This window comes from Triticum aestivum, chromosome 5A (assembly GCF_018294505.1).
Source record: "Triticum aestivum cultivar Chinese Spring chromosome 5A, IWGSC CS RefSeq v2.1, whole genome shotgun sequence".
Classification (NCBI taxonomy): Eukaryota; Viridiplantae; Streptophyta; class Magnoliopsida; order Poales; family Poaceae; genus Triticum; species Triticum aestivum.
Genome location: NC_057806.1, coordinates 331449744 through 331461562, shown reverse-complemented (window position 1 = coordinate 331461562; position 11819 = coordinate 331449744). Strand labels below are relative to the sequence as shown.

Sequence of the window (11819 nt, the reverse complement as noted above, 5' to 3'; positions counted from 1 at the left end):
TCTTAAATGTTGATTAACCGATATCTATTTTTTTGACAGGAGATCTAAAAGCATATTAATTCTAAATTCTTTTGCACTTTTGGTAGTAGTAATTAGATATACTCAAACAAACATACTGTACTTGCTAAAGAAAAGCTAAGCTTAGCGTGCACCGCTGTCATTATGGAGACACTGGAGGGCTAACGTGCAAGAAGACTTCCAACAGACACCCCACTACTAAAAATTCCATCATCTTCTCTGCCCCGTTGGTTCCTCCTCCCCCGTCCTCATATCAGATCCGATCTCTCGCTCGCTCGCTCGCACCGGCCGGGCGAGGCGACGCACGACCGACCCCCCTCCCCTCCCCTCGACTGTGCCCTCTCGCCGCCGCCGTCTGCCGCCATGGCGGCGGCCAACGCCCCCATCGCCATGCGCGAGGCCCTCACGGTAACACGCGCGCGCATCATGCTCTCCGCCTCCGCCCCCCTTTCGGGAGTCAGATCAGATCTCCCGGCAGGGGCCGGAGCTTGCGGCCGACCGACTCGACTGACCGACCGACTGACTGACTCGTTCTCCATGGCGTTGTTGCTTGCAGCTGACGAGCCTGGGGATCGCGCCGCAGTTCATCACCTTCACCCACGTCACCATGGAGTCGGACAGGTACATCTGCGTCCGGGAGACCTCGCCGCAGAACAGCGTCGTCATCATCGACATGGCCATGCCCAGCCAGCCCCTCCGCAGGCCCATTACCGCCGACTCCGCGCTCATGAACCCCAACACCAGGATCCTCGCGCTCAAAGGTAGATCTCGCCGACCCCTTGCCCCTGGGATCTCGTTTTCATACTTGCTGCGGCCTCCATCCTAGCCCGCCGTGGGATCTGTCAGAGCCGGGCGGTGATCTCATCCTGTAGCTCCGTACTTAGTGCAATGTGCAAATGGTGCAGTGGCTTTTAATTTGCATAGAAACCTGTGATCAAGTTTCAGCTGGGGATCTGTTAGCTTAGAGTGGCGATTGGCAATTATTTCCACACTTACAATGACAAATAGCACAGTATCTCAGTGATGAATACGCTTGTCATTATTTGCATATATAGATAATTCCGTTATGATATCATGCCCATGTTAGAAAGACAGTTTGGTGATCTAATATCTTAAAATTGTCGTTGAATTGCGATGAATACATATGTTCTTGACTTTGAAAAATGAATGCTCCCATGAAAGGTCAGATACATCCTTTCTATCTTGTGCTGATGTCTACTGACATCCCACACTTTAAATGCGTGTGATAGCTGCTGATCGGTTGTGCATTGAGTTCAGAGTTTCCATGGATTGCATGACGTCTATTTTGCCTATACTGTGACCATGACCATGATTTAGATTCCTTATAGTTGATCTTAGCTTGGACTTTGGATAGGTCACCGTAAGAGTTAATATATGAACCTGTGCAAGCCATTGTACGCTGTTGTTCTCATTTGAATCAATGACTTCTCCACGAACTGGATCTGCCTGTATTGTCTACGGCCTACTTTTGTCAAGGAAAATGCTACCTTTGTTTTGAGGGAAAACTGTAGGGTAGGATCCGGCAGTATGCATGTTATTTAACAACTAAAACGAAATATGCACAAGATATGGACGTGGAGGAATATGCAAATTATGTAGACTGATTGCTAGGCATCAACGGGATATACAATTGAATTATCCCAGGCACAGAACTTCCATATCTTCTCGTTTAAGCTTAAGGGCTTTCTGTCAATATGTTTTAAAGTCGAATGCTCCCTTATCACCTCTTTGTTTTGGCTAGTTATTTGTGATGAAGTAGAACTTGCATGTAAAATACCCATTTGATGTGATATTTTTTTACGATGTTTTCTATTCCCTCTGTAAAGAAATGTAAGCGTGTTTAGATCACTACTTAGTGACGTTTAGATCACTACTTAGTGATCTAAACGCTCTTTTATTTCTTTACGGAGGGAGTACATTCAAATAGTGATATCAGTTCTGCAAATAAACGGTAGCTGCCAGGTGATGTTCTTCCTGAATCAGAATTGTCTACTTGCAGAATCAGAATTGTCTATCTTTAATTTGATTTTTTTTACGATGCTGTCTACATGCAAATACAATAGTGATATCAGTTCTGCAAATAAACAGATAGCTGCGAAGTGATGTTCTTGCAGAATCAGAATTGTCTATCTTAAATCGTATAAAGTTGAAATGACTGGTTCATGCATCGATAGCATTTCAGGAGTTTACGAATAGACACGATAACATTCCACCTAATTATTTTTGCAGCTCAAATACCTGGAACCACGCAGGATCACCTGCAAATCTTTAATATTGAAGCTAAAACTAAAATCAAGTCGCACCAGATGCCTGAGCAGGTAAATGTTTTAAATTATTTTCAAGTGTTCTTGTTCCTTTTGTTTAAATGCTAATATGTAATCTTACTCGATACATTATCTTGCATATCTCCTCTTCTACAATTGCAGGTTGTGTTTTGGAAATGGATCACCCCAAAGTTGCTGGGTTTGGTAACACAGGCATCAGTGTATCACTGGTCAATTGAAGGTTACTCCTCTGACAAATCATAGTTATTGTCGGTTTAAGTGCTTCCAGCTTTGCATGATTTGGTGCTATGAATACAAAACCAAGATAATCATCGCTTGCTTTTGTTGGGATGCAGGAGATTCTGAGCCCATTAAGATGTTCGATAGGACAGCTAATTTGGCTAATAATCAGATTATCAACTATCGGTGTGATCCAGCGGAGAAGTGGCTCGTGCTTATTGGAATTGCACCTGGTGCTCCAGAGGTATGCTTAACAGACATTCTTGATATGTGTCATCATAACGTAGTGCACTGCTGTGTTCAGAATTGAATGCAATATAAAGACCACAATTGCTTTTGCCTCTCTTGCTGACATTTCTATCTCGATGATTTTTGACCCCACTTGGTGTATAAGAATATAACTTATAATTTTCCAAAATTCGAAGCAAATTTACAACAGTGAGCCAGCAAGCAGTTGTTGTAGGCACTTATTAAACGATATACTTTGTCATATGTGCTTCTCATATTGACGAGCTTTCCTTTTCACCTATCAGAGGCCACAGCTGGTAAAGGGAAATATGCAACTCTTTTCTGTGGATCAGCAGCGTAGTCAAGCACTTGAAGCCCATGCTGCTTCTTTTGCAACATTCAAGGTACTGTTCAGTTATTTAGTGCTGCTTATATAATTGTTTATTTTCTAGTGTTTAACAACTGTGCTTGGTTTTCCTAACCAGGTTCCTGGCAACGAGAACCCATCCACCCTCATCTGTTTTGCTTCTAAGGCATCTAATGCTGGAACACTTACTTCTAAGTTGCATATTATTGAACTGGGCGCCCAGCCAGGTTTGTGTATAGAACCCTGAAGTTCTACTTATCAATATTTTTGTTTCTGCATTCAAATTCAAATTCTTAGTAGAGCAAACTTGTCTACCGCATGGCCATTAGAATTTGCTTTTATTTTGTTTAGATACGTTCCTCTGTTCTTACTTTCATTTCATGCAGGGAAACCTGGCTTTTCCAAGAAACAAGCCGATCTCTTCTTCCCACCAGATTTCCAGGATGATTTTCCTGTAGCCATGCAGGTATTATTTTAAGTCCCACAGGATGTATACCCTATATTAGCTACCACATAGATCTAATTCGTTTTATCTTCTTTTGATTACAGATCTCTCAAAAGTATGGCCTTGTCTATGTAATTACGAAGCTTGGGCTGCTGTTTGTATATGACTTGGAAACTGCTGCGGCAGTTTATAGAAATAGAATCAGTCCAGACCCCATATTCTTGACTGCAGAGTCTTCAACAACCGGTGGATTTTATGCCATTAACAGAAGAGGGCAGGTTTTGCATGCCACAGTTAACGATGCAACTGTTGTTCCTTTTGTCAGTGGTCAAGTATGTTGTTTTACTTTCTTTGATCCCTTGGCCATGTATATGTTAGTTAATCCTTTTAAAGTTTTAATACATTCTGGTGCATGCAGTTAAACAACCTTGAACTTGCCGTGAATCTTGCCAAAAGAGCCAATCTCCCCGGGGCGGAGAACTTGGTAAGCTCCGCAGCTAATTTTCTTCTGTGTATGATGATTTATATTTTGTGGCACCTGCTCTTTTTACCTATGCTTGTATTTTTGCATAATTAGTTAGTACACGTTTTGTTCGTGAGTAGTTCCTTGCTAAATTGTTGAGCTATTTGTTGCTAATTTCTTCGTATTCCATTGGAAATTGTGTAGCTGACATGTTTCAGTCTTCTACATTTAGCACTTGCATTCTTGCTGAATGAGCACTTCAGTCTTTTCAAGTTGTTTACGTAATCACTTAGCACAGTTCTCCTTCATAGTTGGAAATTTCATGCTTGCTCGTTGAATTATTTTGGCAGTCATCACTAATTGTTCCCTAGATAGCACTAATCTTTTTCCGCCTATACTTGTTACAGTAACTGTTTTGTCTTAGTGGAAATGGGGTGCTTATTGTTTCTCTGTGAGTACTTATTGGTTGGTACTGGAGTGCTTACACTTGCAGTTAACTAGTCATGTAGTTGAGTTCTATGCTCACTGTAGAGTTTGAGATGTTTATCTTTTCTTTCCTGCCACATATTGATTTGTAGATACTAAGTTTTGAAGTTTCTGAATTGCAGGTTGTGCAAAGATTCCAGGAACTGTTCGCACAGACAAAATACAAGGAAGCAGCAGAGTTGGCTGCAGAGTCCCCGCAGGGTCTTCTACGAACTCCCGAGACAGTTGCCAAATTCCAGGTCCCTTTCTTTTCATGCTGCCTATGAAGCTCTTAATGCTTACTTATTTCCTTTCTGCTGCTCAGTTGCCACCATTGTATTCCTTCTTAACGAGCCAGCCATTCTTCATACTGAACTGCGTGACTTATAAAGTGTGCTTACCGTATAAATTTTCATCAAAAGGATTATTAAAATTAGGGCTTTGCTATTTTTTTTACAAAAACAAACTCTTGGTAGTTATCATTTCCTGGAAGTATTATTGGGTTAGGACTAGAAATGTACACCTACAAAGACATATTATATTCTTTCACATATACAGTTAATCTGCTTATAGTGTTGACATCTCTATTCCTTATTTGAAGGTATTATTTGTTAAGCGAAACACAACGGCCAAAAAGTTTCTTCTTATTTTAGATGTTACCCTTGTATAATCTGCTTTAATTGTAGGTTCTTCTGCTTGGCTCATTTGCTGTTTTTGTGCTTCACATGCAGAGTGTTCCTGTTCAAGCTGGACAAACACCTCCACTGTTGCAGTACTTTGGCACATTGCTTACTCGAGGGAAGCTCAATGCTTATGAATCCCTTGAGTTATCTCGACTTGTTGTCAATCAGAACAAGAAGAACCTTTTGGAAAATTGGTTGGCGGAAGACAAGTTGGAGTGCAGTGAAGAGCTTGGAGATCTTGTAAAGGTAAAATTGTGTTCTGCCATGTTTCTTGATTGCATAGAGCCATAGATATAGCCGTGCTTCCATTAATTTTGTTCACTATTGTGTCTGGAATGTTCACTCAGTGGTATGTTATTGCAGACGGTAGACAATGATCTTGCGCTAAAAATATACATAAAGGCTAGGGCAACCCCGAAAGTCGTCGCCGCTTTTGCTGAGAGGAGGGAGTTTGACAAGATCCTTATATACTCAAAGCAGGTATAGTGCTTTGGTACTGTTAAATCTTGTTTTCAGTTGGTATACCTGTGTTCACTTTGGACATTCACTGTTGACCTAACACTCTTGCTATTCCAGGTTGGATACACTCCGGACTACCTCTTCCTCCTCCAGACCATCTTACGTACGGATCCACAGGTAATAGTTTGTTTAAGAACTGTGCCAGGGTGAACCATTTTATACTTGATTGTGTGGTTCTTTGATCTGCATAAATCGCCTAACTGTATATCCTGTGTGTTCCTGGTCAGGGGGCTGTCAACTTTGCTCTCATGATGTCACAAATGGAGGGGGGTTGCCCGCTGGATTATAATACCATAACTGATCTCTTCCTTCAGGTAGCCTTTCTGTTCACATAAATGCTTATTATGCTTTGTTGATTTGTAATATTCTTTTTGCACTTTTTGCTGTGAATTTGGCTGTAATTCTTTGCCTTATGCATCTTTTGTTGACAGAGAAATATGATACGAGAAGCAACAGCTTTTCTGTTGGATGTTCTCAAACCAAATTTGGAAGAGCATGCTTTTCTTCAAACCAAGGTTAGCATTTACATTTTTTGAATATAGATGGCTACCATACATGTTTCATTCATTACTCAGTAGCTTCTGTCTGAATCCATTCCAGGTTTTGGAGATCAACTTGGTAACTTACCCAAATGTCGCCGATGCCATCCTTGCTAATGGTATGTTCAGTCACTACGATCGCCCTCGTATTGCTCAGCTGTGTGAAAAGGCTGGCTTGTACTTGCGGGCTCTCCAGGTTAGTATTTTTGCACGGATTCAGTTTGGGTTGATTCTTTGGCTCGCTATCTAATTATTCTTATACTGCAATGCAGCACTACGCAGAATTACCTGATATCAAGCGTGTTATCGTGAATACCCATGCTATTGAGCCGCAGGTTTGTTCTCTTCAGTTATAATTGGCCAGCAGTCTATTTTTTTTCCGGTCCACTGACTACTTTGTTGCACAGGCACTCGTTGAGTTCTTTGGAACCCTTTCTAAAGAATGGGCACTGGAATGCATGAAGGACCTTTTACTGGTCAACCTGAGAGGAAATCTTCAAATTGTTGTGCAGGTAACCTGCACAGTTACCTTCTCTTTCTCGTTGCTGCTCCCCCCACCCCCCTCCCCCCTCTCTTTGTTCTAATTGTCAAATTCATCTGTAGGCCGCCAAGGAATACTGTGAGCAGCTTGGAGTTGACGCTTGTATTAAACTGTTCGAACAATTTAAATCATACGAGGGGCTCTACTTCTTCCTAGGGTCCTATTTGAGCTCAAGGTACTTGTGCCTGATGTAACTTGATATGTTCTGTTTGCCCTTTTCTTACTGCGTCACACTTTAATATTTGACTTCATCACATGGAACAGTGAGGATCCAGATATCCATTTCAAATATATAGAATCAGCTGCAAGGACTGGACAGATTAAAGAAGTTGAGCGAGTCACAAGAGAGTCTAACTTTTACGATGCTGAGAAGACAAAGAACTTTCTGATGGAAGCAAAACTACCTGATGCCCGTCCACTCATAAATGTCTGTGATCGCTTTGGTTTTGTTCCAGATCTTACTCACTATCTGTACACAAACAATATGCTCCGGTACATTGAAGGCTATGTACAGAAGGTATATATAACTCTCATGAATTTAGTTTTATTTGAGTATCATTCTTGTAATATGTCGAGTATATGAATGGCTATTTACCCTTTTCTCTGTATTGTAGGTGAACCCTGGAAATGCTCCGTTGGTAGTGGGCCAGTTACTTGATGACGAGTGCCCGGAAGATTTCATTAAGGGTTTGATTTTGTCTGTTCGATCTCTTCTTCCTGTCGAGCCACTGGTTGATGAATGCGAGAAGAGGTTTGATTCTTAGCTCTTATCCTGTACACACATGCACACCTACCTTTTCTTTTGGTCTTATTTGTTCACTATTTTCAACCAGGAACCGTCTACGTTTACTGACACAATTCCTGGAGCACTTAGTGAGTGAGGGTAGCCAAGATGTGCATGTCCACAATGCTCTTGGGAAAATTATCATTGACAGCAACAACAATCCTGAGCATTTCCTTACTACCAACCCGTTCTATGACTCCCGTGTGGTGGGTAAATACTGTGAAAAGAGGGATCCTACTCTTGCTGTTGTTGCTTACAGACGTGGACAGTGCGATGAAGAACTTATCAATGTTACCAACAAAAACTCGCTGTTCAAGCTGCAAGCTAGGTATGTAAATAGTTTTTTGTCCTTCTGATGTTCTGAATCTTTATGTCCATTGGGTGTCTGCTTACATGCTCAAATCTTGTGATTTGAATTTTCAGGTATGTGGTTGAAAGAATGGACGGTGATCTGTGGGATAAAGTTCTACAGCCTGATAATGAATATAGAAGGCAGTTCATTGACCAAGTGGTTTCTACTGCATTGCCCGAAAGCAAGAGTCCTGAGCAAGTTTCTGCTGCTGTTAAGGCTTTCATGACAGCTGACCTCCCTCATGAACTGATTGAACTTCTTGAGAAGATTGTCCTTCAGAATTCCGCGTTCAGTGGAAACTTCAATCTTCAGAATCTGCTCATCTTGACAGCCATCAAGGCAGACTCATCTAGGGTCATGGACTATGTTAACAGACTAGACAACTTTGATGGTCCTGCCGTCGGAGAAGTAGCAGTTGAAGCACAACTTTATGAGGAGGCTTTTGCCATATTCAAGAAGTTCAACTTAAATGTGCAGGCTGTTGATGTTCTGTTGGATAACATCCGAAGCATAGAAAGGGCGGAAGAGTTTGCATTCCGTGTTGAAGAAGATGCTGTCTGGAGCCAGGTTGCCAAGGCCCAGTTGCGTGAAGGTCTAGTCAGCGAAGCAATCGAGTCCTTCATTCGTGCAGATGATGTGACACATTTCCTTGATGTCATCCGTGCTGCTGAGGAAGCCAATGTATACCATGATTTGGTCAAGTACTTGCTGATGGTAAGGCAAAAGGCAAGGGAGCCCAAAGTCGACAGCGAACTCATCTTTGCATATGCTAAGATTGATAGACTCAGTGACATTGAAGAGTTTATTCTGATGCCGAATGTTGCCAATCTCCAAAATGTTGGTGACCGTCTGTATGACGAAGAGCTCTACGAAGCTGCAAAGATCATCTATGCCTTCATCTCAAACTGGGCTAAGCTGGCTGTCACCTTGGTCAAGCTGAAGCAGTTCCAAGGTGCTGTAGATGCTGCTCGCAAGGCTAACAGCGCTAAAACATGGAAGGAGGTCTGCTTTGCTTGTGTTGACGCTGAGGAGTTCCGTCTAGCACAAATCTGTGGTCTCAACATTATCGTTCAGGTATATAAGCAGGGACATCCTTTTGAGCTTAATATATGTTCCTTTCCGAGGACCTTTTTCATCTCATCCTTTCTGACATGCCTTCTTTTTTGTTTAGGTTGATGACTTGGAGGAAGTGAGTGAATACTACCAGAACAGAGGTTGTTTCAGTGAACTTATTTCCCTCATGGAGAGTGGTCTTGGACTTGAGCGGGCACACATGGGCATCTTTACTGAATTGGGAGTTCTCTATGCTAGATACCGCCCTGAGAAGCTCATGGAACACATCAAACTCTTCTCCACCCGTCTCAACATTCCTAAGCTTATCCGTGCTTGTGATGAACAACAGCACTGGAAAGAGCTTACATACCTATACATTCAATATGATGAATTTGACAATGCTGCTACCACTATCATGAACCATTCTCCAGATGCATGGGATCACATGCAATTTAAGGATGTTTGTGTTAAAGTTGCAAATGTTGAGATTTATTACAAGGCAGTGCATTTCTATTTGCAAGAGCACCCTGATCTCATCAATGATCTTCTCAATGTGCTTGCACTTCGTTTGGATCATACCAGAGTTGTAGATATAATGCGCAAGGTTTGTACCTAATTGAAGATTTTGGTGTCTTAGACTTATACTCCCTCCGTTCCGAATTACTCGTCGCAGAATTGGATGCATCTAGATGCATTTTAGTTCTAGATACATCCATTTCTGCGACGAGTAATTTGGAACGGAGGGAGTATATACCATGCTAAAACTTTGAACTGTTCTGTTATTTTTATGCAGGCTGGTCAGTTGCATCTTGTGAAACCGTACATGGTTGCAGTTCAGAGCAACAATGTCTCTGCTGTCAATGAAGCTTTGAATGAGCTATATGTCGAAGAGGAGGACTACGAGAGGCTCCGTGAATCTGTTGACATGCATGATAACTTTGATCAGATAGGTCTTGCCCAGAAGGTAAGAGAACTAGACAAATATGAAATGCTTTTTGATGTTATTACTGTTTTTATTATAACAAGTGCCTGCTCTTGTTGACCAGCTTGAGAAGCATGAGTTGCTTGAGATGAGAAGGATTGCCGCCTACATTTACAAGAAGGCTGGCAGATGGAAGCAATCTATTGCCCTATCGAAGAAAGACAACATGTACAAGGATTGCATGGAGACATGCTCACAGTCTGGTGACCGTGAGCTCTCAGAGGACTTGCTTGTCTATTTCATCGAACAGGTCTGAATTCTATGCAAATTGAGTTATATGCCTTTTCTTGTGCTGGTTTAGCAGTGTGATTTTTTTTGAACTTTAGTCCTATTGCATGAAATCTGCCTCCAGTATCTGTAGGCAGCACGTGATATTGCTTTTCTTATCACTAAAGGTCTCTGGTTTTCATGCAGGGAAAGAAAGAATGCTTTGCTTCTTGCCTCTTCATTTGCTACGACTTGATTCGTGCGGATGTCGCTCTTGAGCTTGCATGGACGAATAACATGCTGGATTTCGCGTTCCCCTATCTATTACAGGTATATATTTTTCTATGTGAATGTTTGGAAATATCCACCTGTGTACAATTTTGCTTTAATGGCGTTGTTGCTGTCCCGTGCAGTTCATCCGTGAGTACACAAGCAAGGTAGATGATTTGGTGAAGGACAGGATAGAATCGCAGAAGGAAGAGAAAGCTAAAGAGAACGAAGAGAAGGAACTAGTTGCGCAGCAGGTAATCTTGAAGTGCACCTTTGTTTTGGTTGAACGACGTATTATCTACTCCCTCTGTACCGTAATATTTGTCGCTGGAGTAGCTGGAGTTTAGCTACTCCAGCGACATATATTACGTTACAGAGGGAGTATTATTCATGCTTAAGGAGCCAACATGACAAATATGCATTCTGTTTGACAGAACATGTACGCTCAATTGCTTCCTCTGGCCTTGCCTGCTCCGCCCGGCATGATGGGCGGTCCACCTCCGATGGGCGGGATGGGCATGCCGCCGATGGGCGGGATGGGTATGCCGCCGATGGGTCCTGGTCCAATGCCAGCATACGGGATGCCTCCAATGGGAAGCTACTGAGTCAACCAGCCTCTGTTGTATGAATTTGAGGAGTACAGATGATGTGAAGTATTTGAGTTGACGCAGAGGGAGGGAAGAATCATGAATATCTATCCCAGAGAGGTATCTTCCAAGGTGTATATCTGCGTCATCGGTTGTTCCAGTTAATATTCTTTTGGTACCAGGACAATTTTGGCAAGCGAAATCTCTAGCCGAGTTTGAGTTAATTACAGGACTGCTATATATTATATATATTATATTACGGTTGGATAGGATGAGCAGCAGCATGAGTGGTTAGGCCCCTGGTACCATTTGTATAGGTGTTATATTGAAAGTTTGTAGACATTCTGCATGTACACTCGTCGGTGTTGGTGTTGCTGCCAGCCATAAACACATCAAATACTGTCTGTATGTTGTTAATTACCGGTTTCCATCTCTTGTCCAGTGCTTAGTTTTTTTGTAACCGAATGAACGCTTTTGTTGTACTTCTGAGTTGCTGATGGTCTATAGTTTTTTCCGTGCATCGTACTAGCTGTGCTCAAATCCGATAGAATGTACAACTGACTGTACTCCGCTCCTTGATGGTTGTTTTGTGACTGGTCATGCTCCAGCCGAACCAGAAGTTCCGCGAAACTACTCGTGTCAATTTCATATTTATGGAGATGTTTGTTCGCTGACAGTAACATCTTAAACTACGTAGGCGCGTGGCCCCAGTAACGCAAGATTAGCAAGATTATTTCATTCTAGCCCATTCAAGACGTCTGAATCCACTATGTCTATCCTGGAAGGACCCA

At 42.2% G+C, this 11819-nt stretch overlaps 1 protein-coding gene across 1 annotated transcript; it reads left to right on the top strand.

Moving 5' to 3' along the window:
• Positions 1-201: 201 nt before the first annotated feature.
• On the top strand, positions 202-11463 carry LOC123103216 (clathrin heavy chain 1). Its single transcript, XM_044524730.1, has 30 exons — positions 202-426; positions 575-779; positions 2269-2357; positions 2466-2544; positions 2660-2787; positions 3077-3175; positions 3257-3365; positions 3525-3604; positions 3688-3915; positions 4002-4067; positions 4655-4771; positions 5243-5440; positions 5558-5674; positions 5771-5830; positions 5941-6027; positions 6145-6228; positions 6314-6448; positions 6525-6587; positions 6660-6764; positions 6856-6968; positions 7058-7310; positions 7408-7544; positions 7627-7905; positions 8001-9003; positions 9101-9586; positions 9776-9946; positions 10029-10214; positions 10379-10501; positions 10585-10695; positions 10876-11463. Exons 1-30 carry the CDS (start codon positions 382-384, stop codon positions 11044-11046), a joined length of 5127 nt encoding a protein of 1708 aa, XP_044380665.1. The 5' UTR covers positions 202-381; the 3' UTR covers positions 11047-11463.
• Positions 11464-11819: the final 356 nt, after the last annotated feature.